Source organism: Lobosporangium transversale, assembly GCF_002105155.1.
Source record: "Lobosporangium transversale strain NRRL 3116 chromosome Unknown BCR41scaffold_23, whole genome shotgun sequence".
In the NCBI taxonomy this organism is placed as follows: domain Eukaryota; kingdom Fungi; phylum Mortierellomycota; class Mortierellomycetes; order Mortierellales; family Mortierellaceae; genus Lobosporangium; species Lobosporangium transversale.
Window position 1 is genome coordinate 24,455 of NW_019029001.1, and position 13,034 is coordinate 37,488.

At 39.1% G+C, this 13,034-nt stretch overlaps 6 protein-coding genes across 6 annotated transcripts; 1 reads left to right on the plus strand and 5 right to left on the minus strand.

Moving 5' to 3' along the window:
• Positions 1-596: 596 nt before the first annotated feature.
• BCR41DRAFT_422826 (WD40-repeat-containing domain protein) lies at positions 597-3,193 on the minus strand. Its single transcript, XM_022030210.1, has 6 exons — positions 2,679-3,193; positions 2,527-2,589; positions 2,392-2,420; positions 2,131-2,288; positions 1,904-1,986; positions 597-1,815 (listed from the first exon to the last, which is right to left on the minus strand). The coding sequence occupies exons 1-6, from the start codon at positions 3,101-3,103 to the stop codon at positions 732-734; spliced, it is 1,842 nt and encodes a 613-aa protein (XP_021880385.1). The 5' UTR covers positions 3,104-3,193; the 3' UTR covers positions 597-731.
• Positions 3,194-3,290: 97 nt separating this feature from the next.
• BCR41DRAFT_355410 (hypothetical protein) lies at positions 3,291-4,063 on the plus strand. The gene is made up of 4 exons (XM_022024470.1): positions 3,291-3,407; positions 3,534-3,595; positions 3,710-3,839; positions 3,945-4,063. The coding sequence occupies exons 1-4, from the start codon at positions 3,373-3,375 to the stop codon at positions 3,997-3,999; spliced, it is 282 nt and encodes a 93-aa protein (XP_021880386.1). The 5' UTR covers positions 3,291-3,372; the 3' UTR covers positions 4,000-4,063.
• A 46-nt stretch (positions 4,064-4,109) lies between these two features.
• BCR41DRAFT_378010 (hypothetical protein) lies at positions 4,110-4,978 on the minus strand (the record flags this gene model as incomplete). The annotated part of the gene is made up of 3 exons (XM_022027130.1): positions 4,110-4,192; positions 4,279-4,601; positions 4,695-4,978. 3 exons carry the CDS (start codon positions 4,976-4,978, stop codon positions 4,110-4,112), a joined length of 690 nt encoding a protein of 229 aa, XP_021880387.1.
• Positions 4,979-5,834: 856 nt separating this feature from the next.
• On the minus strand, positions 5,835-7,814 carry BCR41DRAFT_92414 (hypothetical protein). Its single transcript, XM_022031085.1, has 2 exons — positions 7,745-7,814; positions 5,835-7,566 (listed from the first exon to the last, which is right to left on the minus strand). The coding sequence occupies exon 2, from the start codon at positions 7,511-7,513 to the stop codon at positions 5,888-5,890; it is 1,626 nt and encodes a 541-aa protein (XP_021880388.1). The 5' UTR covers positions 7,514-7,566; positions 7,745-7,814; the 3' UTR covers positions 5,835-5,887.
• On the minus strand, positions 7,691-9,518 carry BCR41DRAFT_307210 (ankyrin repeat-containing domain protein; the record flags this gene model as incomplete). Its single annotated transcript, XM_022020854.1, has 3 exons — positions 7,691-7,859; positions 7,991-8,171; positions 9,137-9,518. 3 exons carry the CDS (start codon positions 9,516-9,518, stop codon positions 7,691-7,693), a joined length of 732 nt encoding a protein of 243 aa, XP_021880389.1.
• A 1,017-nt stretch (positions 9,519-10,535) lies between these two features.
• BCR41DRAFT_355414 (ADP-ribosylation factor family-domain-containing protein) lies at positions 10,536-12,714 on the minus strand. Its single transcript, XM_022024471.1, has 4 exons — positions 12,553-12,714; positions 11,691-11,794; positions 10,827-11,025; positions 10,536-10,706 (listed from the first exon to the last, which is right to left on the minus strand). Exons 1-4 carry the CDS (start codon positions 12,644-12,646, stop codon positions 10,561-10,563), a joined length of 543 nt encoding a protein of 180 aa, XP_021880390.1. The 5' UTR covers positions 12,647-12,714; the 3' UTR covers positions 10,536-10,560.
• Between the last annotated feature and the right edge of the window lie 320 nt (positions 12,715-13,034).

The following is a 13,034-nucleotide window of genomic DNA, read 5'->3' on the forward strand; positions in this document are numbered from 1 at the left end:
GTATGTAATGTAAAGATGAATATGATGTTGTGGTACCTGCAGCTGTTAATTGCCCAAAAGTATCCCGTCACTATGACAGTTCAACGTGGGGTAAAATAGAAGTATCTTTATAGTATCGGCTATACCTTTTTCTTTCTTGCTCTGTCCTACCGAATGCTTTTCATGGTAATCAAAGGTAAAGCATGTCATGCTTGTTGTCTCATTCGCTTTGATGGCAACTTCAGGCATAAAAGCGCTGGTTTCCTTCTACTCCTTGTATCGAATATCATTTGTCCTAGGAGAATTAATGATCAGTTGACCATCCTTCTCATATTTTATTTTTGACCTCATTTCTTCATCATTCATTTGTTAAAGAATGATCTATAAATATGGATTAAAACGAAAGTTCGTGACGAAAGAATGTGCGTGCTTATTTCTCCATCTAATGTTAAAATTAAACTTGTTTTTTTTTTTTTTTTTTTTTTTTTTGCAAAGTAATGATGTAATAATTTGACAGCTGGACACCAAATTTGCTTATTTTGTATTACAACATTGCTCAATTCACAGGATTATGTCAACAACGCAAGATAGGAACAAGGAACATGATGTAGTCTAGTCTAGGCTCCAATTCTTCTTCCATGTCACTCGTGTGAACATGACATATTAACTTTTAATTGTTAATGTCATTATCTATCGGATGAGGGGCTCGATAATATTTCAGTTTTTGAATTTAAACTCGTGTCCGCAGGCATTCATTGACTCACTGGATACGAAGGTGAAGGCGACACAGGCATAGTTGCATCCATTGCTGATATGGACGTAGACTCACTCCAACGTTGTCCATCGACATACCATACATAATCGCCAGGAAGTGTCCAGAGGCGAATGGAATTATCGATGTATGATACTGTCTTAACAGGAGGAGTACCAGGACCCTCAGAACCCTTTGAATCTTGAGCAGCAACACCTTTCTTTTCAGTCTTTTGGTTGCCCAACTCCCTTTCACCTCCTTCCTCTACATCCGAAGCATCCGAGGAAGAGTCCAAAGAATGGAAGAGCAACTCATATTTACGTTGTCCAGAACATGTCGCCAACAAAGCGCCACTAGGATGAAATGTTGCAGCAGAAACCACATCGTCATGGACATGTAGCCGGGACACCAACCGATCATTAATCTTGTTTTCTTCGTTTACTCCATCATACCCATCTTCATCGCCTGCATTAGTCAATATTATATCGCTTGTCATTTCTGCCGCTTTTCCTCTTGTTGTCGTTGTCGTTGTTGCAATCTTTGTAGTACTAGACATTGGCCTATCTAAACCCCGCAGATCGAATATGGATATATCGCCATTCATATCCCCCGTAGTGAGCCATCGTCCATCACTCGAAATATCAAAGCTAATTCGTTGATTCGTTAATTCCCCAGGCCGCTCTAGACAATAAACCACATCGGCTGTATTTCGAGTATCCCAACATCGAATTAAAGGATCTTGACGGGATGCAGAGTACAGGTATTGGCCATCTGGAGAGAACCGAACCTGAGTCACACCCCCCATTGGTGACGAATGAAAATATCCAGGCTTCTCTTTCTTCTTATGATTATCCCGTAAGAGAATGATCAATTCTTCCGCTCGAGCATCATAAAGCCCAATGGTTTTGAGGTACGACCCTGCAGCATAAACGTCCGAATGATCAGGATTAAACGCCAAGCATGAGATGACCCCTTTTTGCCCCTCTTTACTCTTTCGTGTTGGTACAGTCGGTCTTTTGACGCTATCTCTTCCCGGCCGTGCCGTGTCAAATATTTGAATCATGTTGTTGTATCCGCAATAGATCCTTTAAAGCGAAAAGAAAAAAAAAAAAAAAAAAAAAAGTCAGTGTTGAACATTTTATGGTAAACTCTGCATTTTTTTTCTCACTTTACTTTGATCCATCCAAGTTGAAACAAGTCGCGTTCGGCGCGACATTGACTTCGCAGTGATCTACTATTGTATACGAACATCGAAGCTTTTTTTTTTTTTTTTTTTTTTTTTTTTTTAAAAAAAAAAAAAAGAGTAAGTGATAAGTTGTGGCCAATTGTCATAATCGTTAATTGCGGATTAAATTCCGCTTTTTTTTTTTTTTTTTTTCTTTTAAAAAAAAAAATCCTACTTCTCCTGTATAAGCATCCCATAGATGAACAGGGTGATCACGACTGGATGATAGCACACAACAAGTACTTGGGTCCAAACTAGTCATGCCTGGGTACCAACACATATCATAAACGACTTCCCCTTCTTTTATTAGCAACTCCGAAGTCAACTGAGTATCTGCGGCGTAAAAAAAAAAAAAAAAAAAAAAAAAAAGAGTTTAGTTTCATAAACTCCTTTGTTCTATGATCTTAGTCTTGCTTCTTTGAAAAGACGCAATTACCTTCTGGAGTAGCAGCGGCAGCATCGGGGCTATCCATTCATTATTATTATTTTTTAAAAAGTAGAGATGTCAGAATAATCATAAATAATCCATAACGCATAGATGACAGAGGCAAAGAAGATGAAGGGAACCTACAGTGGAAATATCCTGAGGCAATTGTCGTTTGTAGATGACAACAGGCAAGCTCCATCCGGAGACCTATTTAAAACCAGAAGGCATATCAGGTCCAGGAAATCAGAGAATGTGAATAATAAAAAAAATAAAAATAAAAAGAAACAAAAAGTTACCATTTGATAGCTTTGAAGAAGTTATTTTCATGTCCGTTTGTCCTCTTGTAGCTTTCATCCATAATATCCATATATAACCGCCTAGATTCCCCTACTGTTGAATTGAATGTGTTCCCGGTTGTAAACGATCGTACAATCCCTTGCTGATCTTTTGATATAGTCGATGGACCGAATTTACACTCAAACACTTGAAAACACCCTGCTTGTTGCTGCCAATGACCTTTGGACATTGAGTAATACTCCTCACTCATGACTCCGTCAGCTACTATTGTTTCTAGTGCAGTAGCTACCCTTTCGGTACCTCCACTTTCTATTAGTAGCTGTGTATTATGGATCGTGGTATTTGGATCTTGATCCTCAATAAGATCTATTATCATCTCTTGATATCCAGAGGATCCTACTGGTCGGGTGTCGTCTACATCCATGAGATTTATTCACGTTTTTTATCCAGAGAATTCAGTTCTATAACTTCACCTCTTTGTTTCGAAGAAGTTGTGGTAGAAGAGAAGGAAGAGAGAGAGAGAGAGAGAGGGTTGTTTTTTTTTATCACATTTGCAACTTTTTTGTCTTTTGTTCACGTGGTTTTGGCATGACCTTAACCAACCTTTTCATTCTTCATCCCTGCTTGCTTCCTTCACACACGTCCCTACTTCAAAAAGGCTGTAAAGAAAAAGAATAACAACACTGGCATATTATGGAAACTGGCATTAACAACATTCTTAACAAGCTGTAAGAAAGTCTTGCATGAACACCTTCGTTGAGCTGCTTAAGTAGTGTTAAAGCCCTTACATGTGGAGTTCTAATAATCCATTCTACATTCACATTGAACTTCCTTTATTGAACATTGGCTCATAGGACGGAATCAGAAGGGGTCATTGGTGTATTAATTGCCGATGAACACGGTCTTTGCCTTGGTGGTATTACTGGATATAAAAAAAAAAAAAAAAAAAAAAAAAAGAGGCATCAGGAACAGTTCAATATCTGGGAAATAGAGATTGATTGTATCACAGCTTACTAATAATTGACAACAGTTCGTGGTATTGCTAAAGCTTCATCTGCAGGGTTTATTGCCTCCATTGCTGCACATGCTAAGGAATTGACAGAGCTGAGGACTGGTGGTAATGAAGATACCCCCACCATTTCCGTTGAATATGGAAACAAGTAAGAAAGAAATAAAAAAAGAAAGTAAGCCTTTTGCAATAATTATGATAATGAGAACCCATTCGATTATGACTATTGAAATGTAATTCCTCTACTCCACTTTAGCACAATATTAATCAGGAGCGAAGGAAACCACACACTGGCAGTTTGGAGGAGTTGAATGACTTTTTTGTAGAAAAGTAATTTTTTGACATAAAGAAGTACGAAATAGCATCAACGCAAACAAACGCTTTTGATTTTTTTTTTTTTTTTTTTGTACTTTATTACTATTCAGTAAAGCAGAATCCCAACCAATATTAGAGCGCCAAGCATGAAGAATAATCGCGAAACATACGCTTGCATAGGGGTCTGTACTAATGAAGAGAGTGTTATAGATATAAAGAAGCCAAATTAGACTCCATTTTTTTTTTTATGTCAAAGTGAAGGAAAACAAAATTACCTGCTCCATTAGGACCCATGGCGCCGGCATATGATGCGCCATAATGGACCCCAAAAGGCGAAAACATGAATGGCGGGATCATAGTTCCTGTAAATGTTACTTGTCCCGTAGCCAATGTAAATCCAGTTCCAATCTGATTAGGGCTTCGAAACGGTTCCGGTCGTTGGCCTGCAGGTCTCTTAGGGGTCGTTGATCGTGGATCTACCTGTTCTTTACCTCGTCCATAAATTGGAATGACCTTATCCTGCGCACATCCAGCCTTGCAAACCGGGCATGTTGGATTCTGACGCTGAGCTTCTAGCCATTGATGAAGACATGACCAACTTTAAAAAAAAAAAAAAAAAAAAAAAAAAGAATGAGAACATGAAGATCCGCTACAGCACCAGAGCATTTTTTTTTTTTTTTTTTTTTTTTACCAGAACAAATGCCCGCATAAAGTAAGAACAGGAGATACAGAAGTATCAAAACAAATGTTGCATGAAAATTCTGCGTTGGAGTCGGAGTCTGCTATGGTTGTAGAAGAAGTGGTGGTAAAGGAAGTAGTAGCACCAGAAGTTGTTATCATAGAATTGCTACTTGCTTCTGTTGAAGTTGATGTTGACGGTTGTAATGATAATATGGAAGTTGTTGCAATAGCGGATGGTGCAGATTCATCTGATGAAGTTTCAACTGATCTGTTTATTTGAGCCGAACTACCCATGTCAACCTCAGATCTATTTGCCAAGTCGCATTCTTGTAAGCTAGAAGCAGAAGTAGATGTAGATATAGTCGTAGTCATCGTTGTCCCAGGAGAGAAGGTCGCAACAGTAGCCTTGGAATGAAGTCGAGTTGCAGTCGAGATGCCCACGACATTATTATCATCTTCCTGTTCTATATAATCAGGCTTAATAGCAGCTGTGTCGATTGTTTGACTTGACGACGACGACGACACATGACCCAGACGATTTCTGATGCCAACGTTCCAAGTGTCAATGAATGATGAAGGGTTCATCGCTTGTGCATTGATATCATTCTGCTGATATTCCTTTTTCTGTTTCTGTTTCTGTTTCTGCTCCTGCTCCCGTTCTTGCTCCTGCTCCTGTTGTTCTTTTTCCTGTTCCTGTTCCTGTTCCTGTTTGTGTATATTTTCATGCCCCATGCTTGTTCTTTGAAGAGAAGATGAGTCCATCTTGAATCGTAATGCTTTCTCCGTGGTTTAAAAAAGTGACTGATTACTTTGAGAAAAAGGTCGAGAAAGAGAATGTGTGAGAATGAGCGGAAGAACGTATGAGTGAGGGAGTGAGAGTGAGTGAATGAAAGATTGGTTTATTTCAATAAGTCTGTCCACCCAGAGACTAAATCAACCTATTATATTTGCACAGAAATGCAGGCAACAGCCTCCACCACAACACCAATGCCAATCCTCATCAAAAGCTGTCTTTTCTCTTTATTTTGCTTTTGCTTTTGCCTTTACCTTTACCTTTTTTTTTTTTTTTTTTTTTTTTGTGAAAATATTTACAGATGATATATACAGAGGAAGCTTGGAGGAATAAGGCGAGATAATAATAATAATAATAAAAAAAAAAAAAAAAAAAAAATCTACATCAGCATTTACATCCTCTTCAATCTTTCATCGGCGAGACCAGAGACCAGAAAGTCGGTTCAGCATGCTGTTTCGAGGTCGGTTAGTAGTACCATTCGGTGTTAAGGTCCCTGCTGAAGCATGCTCCCCAGAAGAAACGATCGAGTCACCAAAGTCATTCACGTCAAGATTCTCTTTGCTGGTTGAATTGGACGATGACCACATCCGTGAGAACCTTCCCGAAACCGTCGCACTACCAGAGGAGATCGATCCGATGCTGAGACGAGGTGATGCCTCTTGAAGCGATGATGTTGACCCATTCGAATGCTGTTGCTGATGAAACTGATTATCCGAGAGGGTTGTTAGGTTGACTGATGGTCCCATCGTATGATATTGTGAAGTTTTGTTGTTCATCTTTGGGAAGGGCACGATCTCCTGCATGGTTCGCCGGCGGAAGAGCAAGCCAGGCAGGTCAGAGTCAGAATCATTCCTGTGTTCCATGCTCTTCCTAGCTTTGTCTGCTGTCCTGTCCAGGTTCACTGCCAATCTTTGAAGATCCAGTGACTGTCGAGCGACTATTGCCTCTTTCACGAACGTTACCGGTGATCGCTTTGGCTTGATGTTGTCCTCCAACGCAGGTTGTGAGGCCGACCTTGTCAAATGGGACGACAAAGTCGAGCCATTCCCGTTTCCGCTATCGGAATCAGTTGCTTTGATAGTAGCGAGAAGACTGTCCTTTTTGCTACCACAGCTTCCGCTGTTTTTGCTTTTGACGTTAACATTGATTGCATCAAGACTACCACGATGATCAGAAATGCTGGTGCGGGATGTTCCTGTGGTTTCTGAAGAGCAAGCTGTTCCCTCTGACGCTATCGATGCATCTGATGGTCTCCTAGTCTTTGAATTTGATCTCATCAAACTCATCAAGTGGTCAAACGACTTGCGGCGGTGAACCGAATTTTCAGTGGGAGGCGACAAGAGGGCCGCAGACCCCATAGATTTTCGTCGTTTTATTGTTGTTGCTGATGCTATTACAGCTGGTGATGGGGCCACAAGATCATTGTCCTGTTTCTGTTTCGGTTGCTGTTGTTGCCCTCCTATGGTTGGTGTACTTGCCTTTATCTGAGGGTGCTGCATACTACATGGACTCGTATCGTTAGCAGGGCTGTTTGACATTGCTGCAGAGCCAGTCCCATTGGATGGGACGCTCAGAGTTGGATCAGATGGATCTCGTGCCAAACTTTTCACAGAGATGCGATCTTCAGATTTTGTAGGCGACATGGAGATATTTCGTGTTGGCTGTGAGAGTGTAGATCGGATAGACGCACTGTTTCTGATCAAAGGTTCTGTTGATTGAGGAATGCGACCAAGATCACAGGATTGTCGTGGCATTGGGACAGGAACATCAGCAGGAGATGGAGCTTCGGTAATCGAAGGCAGACTGATGCGCCGTTGACCGGAAGCGCGGTTTGTTTGACCAGAGCGCTGTGCTGAGGTAGGTAATGGCTGAGAGGTTATTTGTCCTGAACCATTTGATGTTGGTACAGATACAACAGGACGGATTGGAGGCGTAATAATGGCAGCTCCTCGATGGAAATCACTGCTGCCTCTCCTGTCTGCGAATGGATCCTTAGCCTCACTCTCTGGTGTCAAATCCTGAACACCACGCTGCATAGCTGAATATTGACGGAGCAAACTAGCAACTTCGGGATGATTTCTTGCCGCTGCTACAGACAATGGTGATGAACCATACTGTTATAGCAAATATAGCATGATTGTTACGTTATAAACAAAAGAAAACAAACAAACAAACAAACAAAAAAAAAAAAAAAAAAAAAAAAAAAAGAAAGTTTAGAAAATGAACAAATGCAGAGTGTAATTTTTTTTTTTTTTTTCATCATCTACCTTGTCAGTCATATCTACGATTGCTCCATGCCTCAACAGGATATCGACGATTGCAAGGCATCCGTTAGCGGCTGCAAAATGTAAAGGAGTTGATCCTGTTGTACCAACTGTCTGACTGCCATTCACGAATATGGACAAAGGTTGCATGAGTCAGTAGGGATGGTGGTATCATATACACACATGCATGGTGTATATTATATCTGTGTTGCACAATTTTTTTTTTTTTTTTGAAAGCGGCATACATACACACTCTTCTCGTTACTGTATTTCCGGGGGAGCCTCCTAGCATTGACATCAGCCCCTCGTTCAATCAAAAACATCACGACCGCCACATTGGCGTTGCTGCAGCAGGCAGCATGAATGGCGTAGACACCATTGAGCACGGAGTCAATCGGCTGACCGTTGTCAAGCGCAAACTTGACCAAGCCTAGACGCAATAGCGGAAAAGAAAACAAGGTTGGTGAGTAACCTTGCTAAACCTTTTTTTTTTTTTCTTCATGTATCCTTTTGTTCACAATTGACCATTGTTTTGAATGACAAAAGAATAAGGAGAAAAGGGGAATCATAAATCTGTTTATCTGTTCTTTGATAATCTCTCTTAAATGTCATCTTCATCTCTATCACCATTCGATATTCGATAACTAGTCCAAAAGAGTCTCTCTCTCTTTTCCCCTTTTTTAAGAATAAACGATAGATAGTGATAATAAGGGCTTTAGATCATAGCAACTATCGCTTCAAAGATCCAGAGAAAACATAATAATTTGGGATGAGCAAAAACGGGATTAAAAGCACATCTGCATAGCTTTGACGTTACTTTTTTATCTTTTGTGAATGATATAATTTTGAATTGGTTTGTCCCATGCTACCCAACCCGAGTTAATGCTTTAGCTTTTTTGGGAGGCAAAGGCGCAACCTAAACACAAAAAAAAAAAAAAAAAAAAAGTTGAACGGGTACAGAGCACAAGAAGAAAAAACGGCACTCCATGCATGACACCAAATGAACTATCTTTCAGTGTTACATTTGTCAACACAAACACATTTTGCAACTGTGAAAAAAAGGCAGACGACAACCAATCCAAAGACAACACACCAAGAACATCAAATTATCACATCCAAACGAACCAAATTACAGAATACAGAAACACAGAAACAATCAAGAGCTGCGAGCCATTTTTGCTACGCTCAATAAGGAGGTTAAAAAAAAAAAGAGCGGATAAATGATGTGCAGGGGTAAAACAGAGAGTTTACAAAATAATAGACTAGGTGGTTGTCTCTATTCTCTTCGAGGTAAAAAGGGAGCTTATCAAGGTTCTTATGATATTCCAGTATTGACTATAACCTGAATATATTGGATATCGAAAAAAAAAAAAAAAAAAAAAAAAAAAAAAGTACCTAGATTGCCTGACGCAGCGCCTGAATGAAGGCCAAGATTCTGAAAGGGTGGAGGTTTCTTTGCAGGAGAGGATGGTTTAGATGAAAGGGAGGAGGTAATAGACGAATTGATGACGGTTGTGGGTGAAGCAGCAGTAGCAGTAGTGGTAGTTGTAGTTGTTGCTGGTGTTGTTGCTATTCCTAAAGTGTTTCCAAGGGTTGCTGTTGTTGAAGTGTTGTTGAGTTGAAGAGATGCAGTGGAGACACTATGGACCGCAGAAGAGGAAGAAGAGGAAGGAGAGAAAGAAGGATGGCTTGTGTTGGAGTGAAGGGACTCATTGTTGTTGTCTGCAATGGAGGAGGAGGAGTCTGACTGTGAGGAAGAGGACCTCAGCTGCAGCATGGCCCGCAATGCAGACATTGTCAGATTGAAGGAAAGAGAAGGAGGAGAAGGAGCTGTTGTTGTGATAATAAAAAAAAAAAAAAAAAAAAAAAAAAAAAAAGGAGAGAGATAAAGAGAGAAAGAGAGAAAGAGAAAGAGAGAAAAAGCTAGTGAGGCCACGTTGTTTGATAAGGTAAGGCAGGAAAGCAATGCATATTTGACTGCCCATACGCCATGTTTATGATTGTGATGCTATGCTTGGTATATACGGGTGTCTTTTTGTTTGCGAATCGTTATGCCAAATGTTCTATTGCTCAAATAAAATCTAGACCAGGGAACACTCGGTTATATCGACCCCCCACTCTATTCCCACCTTCCTTCTTGAGAGCACGTGCAGTGAGCATTTGGATTCATTACGGAGGAGAGAACAGTGGCCAGGTCTTTGATGAACATTATTATCCAAATAAGCTCCTTTTCATTCCACTTCAAGAACAAATCAGATTTTTTTTTTTTTTTTTTTTCATTAAGCTCTTAGTCTAGCACTGTTAATGTTATATATATATATATATATATATATCATATATAAAGTAATGACAATAGCAATAGCAATTGCAATAACATACATTTATAAATGTAATAATAATACTAGTAATAATAATAATAATAGTAGTAATAATATATATATTGAGTAAGAACAAAAGAGACTAAACCTAGTAATAACATGAGTTGCCTTTGTCGTTGGTAGTTGATGATAATAACTTTGGTTTGTTTTAATGGTATCAAAGAAGAGCGAAGGAGAGATTCCATTAGCTTATGCTTCCAAAGAGAAGGGTCCTGACTGCCTTACTTTGTCCTCTGACATCTCAACTTCCTGTCCGTTGCAGATCAAAGTCCTTGTTTTGAACAACCGAAACCGCTCGTCATTTGGTCTCTCTCTTTTTTCTTTTTCTTTTTCTTTTTTTTTTTTTTTTTTTTTCTTTTTTTTTTTTTTTTTTTTATATATTATTATTGTTATTATTATTATTATTATTTTTTTTCTTTTTCTTTTATTTCTTTTTTCTTTTTACTTGCTCTTGACATTCTGGCTCATCCAGTTGAGGCCTTCAAATAGACCTTCACCCGTCGTGGCGCATGACGGATGCACATACCAAGGTCTCTCACGCATAGTATGCAATTGAAGACGTTCTGTTACTTCTGCAGGCGTCATGGCTACAAGTGTAAGACACATAGCACATACACAAAAAAAAAAAAAAAAAAAGTCAGTGGATCATGCAGTAGGACAATTGTCAACGCAATATCATATTGTAAGATCAGAGTTCAACGGCTCACCTCCAGGAAGATCCTGCTTGTTAGCAAAGACGAGCAATAGACAATCCTTCATTTCCCTATCTGAGATGATACGGTGTAATTCCTGACGTGCTTCGTCTATCCTATCCTTGTCCTGTGAATCGATCACAAAGATCAATCCCTGTGTGCCTGTGTAATAGTGGCGCCACAATGGTCGAATCTTGTCCTGACCGCCAACATCCTAAATAATTCATCCAAGAAATCATATTAACATCTTACACCATTAAACTATGCATGGTAACAAAAAAAAAACTCTCTTTGTCATTCTGCTTTTTTTTTTTTTTTTTTTTTTTTTTCAGTATGTCGCTTGTGTTACAGCCGTGTGAGAAAGCCTTTGTATTGAAAGCGACATGGCGATCGTAAACAGCTCATCAGCTCATTACAATATTTCGGATATTGTTTGTCGTACAGAATGATCGATGAATGACACTATAAATGCGTGTGATGTCTTTGTCCCGCGGGAGGAAACTTTTTTGTCCTTAACGCTTCACAATCACTGTAATAATAATTACGATCTTTTTTTTTTTTTTTTTTTTTTTTTTTTTTTTTTTTTTTTTCATTTCCAGGCTTGTTGTTTTTGTAGAATTGCACGTCGTGGGTTGCGTGTTGTGAATGTTGTGTAAGAACGAGCCTTGCTGTTCCTTTCTTTCAGGCACACAGGCACACACAAATATACAGGCATTGTATGGCAGAAATTACAGCCTCTCTCGACAGAAAAAAAGGTGAAAAGGCTATGTCATCTAAAAAACACAACCCTTCTCTTTCAAGCGCTGTTTGTCTGAATGGATGCATTCTCCTGGTACCTGTCAATATCCAATACCGCTCTTCATAATCATGATAACTTACCCAGACATTAAACTTGACGTTCTTATACACCACTGTTTCGACATTGAATCCAACAGTAGGAATAGTTGTAACAGACTGATTCAACTTCAGTTTATACAGAATGGCTAAGTTTACAAAAAAAAAACAAAAAAAAAGTCAGATACTGTCTTTTAAAAGCTCTGGTTTGCTCTGCATTGCTTTCCCATGAACCCCGTCATTCCCCTTCATAGCGCGAGTTTTAAAATGCAAATAAGAGTGAATGTAGGACATCAGCAAATAAAATAACAACGACCGACTCGATAGGCCGTACAGAAAAAGAACAAGATAACTCAGTTAGCCGAAAAGTACTGTCGGATTGAGAGCAATTCCTTCTGTTTTTCTGTTGCTCACTTTCTTCATTTTTTAGAGCGAAGCTTTGTGTCGAGGTATCGACCCAGTCGGTCAATGTGAGCATACATGTATGAAAAAAAAGGGGAGCAAGCCGAGAAAAAAGGAGGAAATGAGGAAAAAAAAAAAAAAAAAAAAAGACCAAAAGGTCAATTATAACACAGAGATAGGATCATCATCCACTTTGTGCCTTGGAGGCAATTGGCCTGATGTAAACCTTTATGAACACAAAGGAAACCAAGCAGTATGCAAACACATGTTTTACAAAAGCGTAAGGATGAAAAAGAGACTGGGAGTAGTAATGAATGGTTGACTATCAAGAAAACAATGGTCATTTATCCAGTCCTCTCGCCATAATGAATACATATATCGCAATATAAATTGTCTGTAGTTGTTCCTGGCTTTATGAATCGTAAAAGAGAGAAAGCGAGAACGAGAAAGGGTGCATGTACGTATGTGTGTGAAAAATATCAGATATGATAAATAAAACACATACTGGTCTTTCCTGCAGCATCGAGTCCGAGCATCAGAATACGCATCTCTTTGTTGCCAAAGATCTTTGCAATCGCCTTGGATAATGGGATACCCATGTTATATTTATAAAAGTTTTTTAAAAAAAATAAAAAAAAAAAGAGAGAGAGAGAGAGAGAAAGAGAGAGATAAATGGAACAAATGTGTTTCTTTTGGGTCGAACTTTGAGTCAGGCTAATGAGAGAGAGAGAGAGAGAGAGAGAGAGAGAGAGAGAGAGAGAGAGAGAGAGAGAGAGAGAGAGAGAGAGAGAGAGAGAGAGAGAGAGAGAGAGAGAGAGAGAGAGAGAGAGAGAGAGAGAGAGAGAGAGAGAGAGAGAGAGAGAGAAGGAAAAAATAAAAATATAAAAAAAAATCAAATCAAATCAAATCAAATCAAATCAAATCAAATCAAATCAAATCAAATCAAATGAAAAGAAAGAATGTAATGAACGAATGAAAGAAGGAATG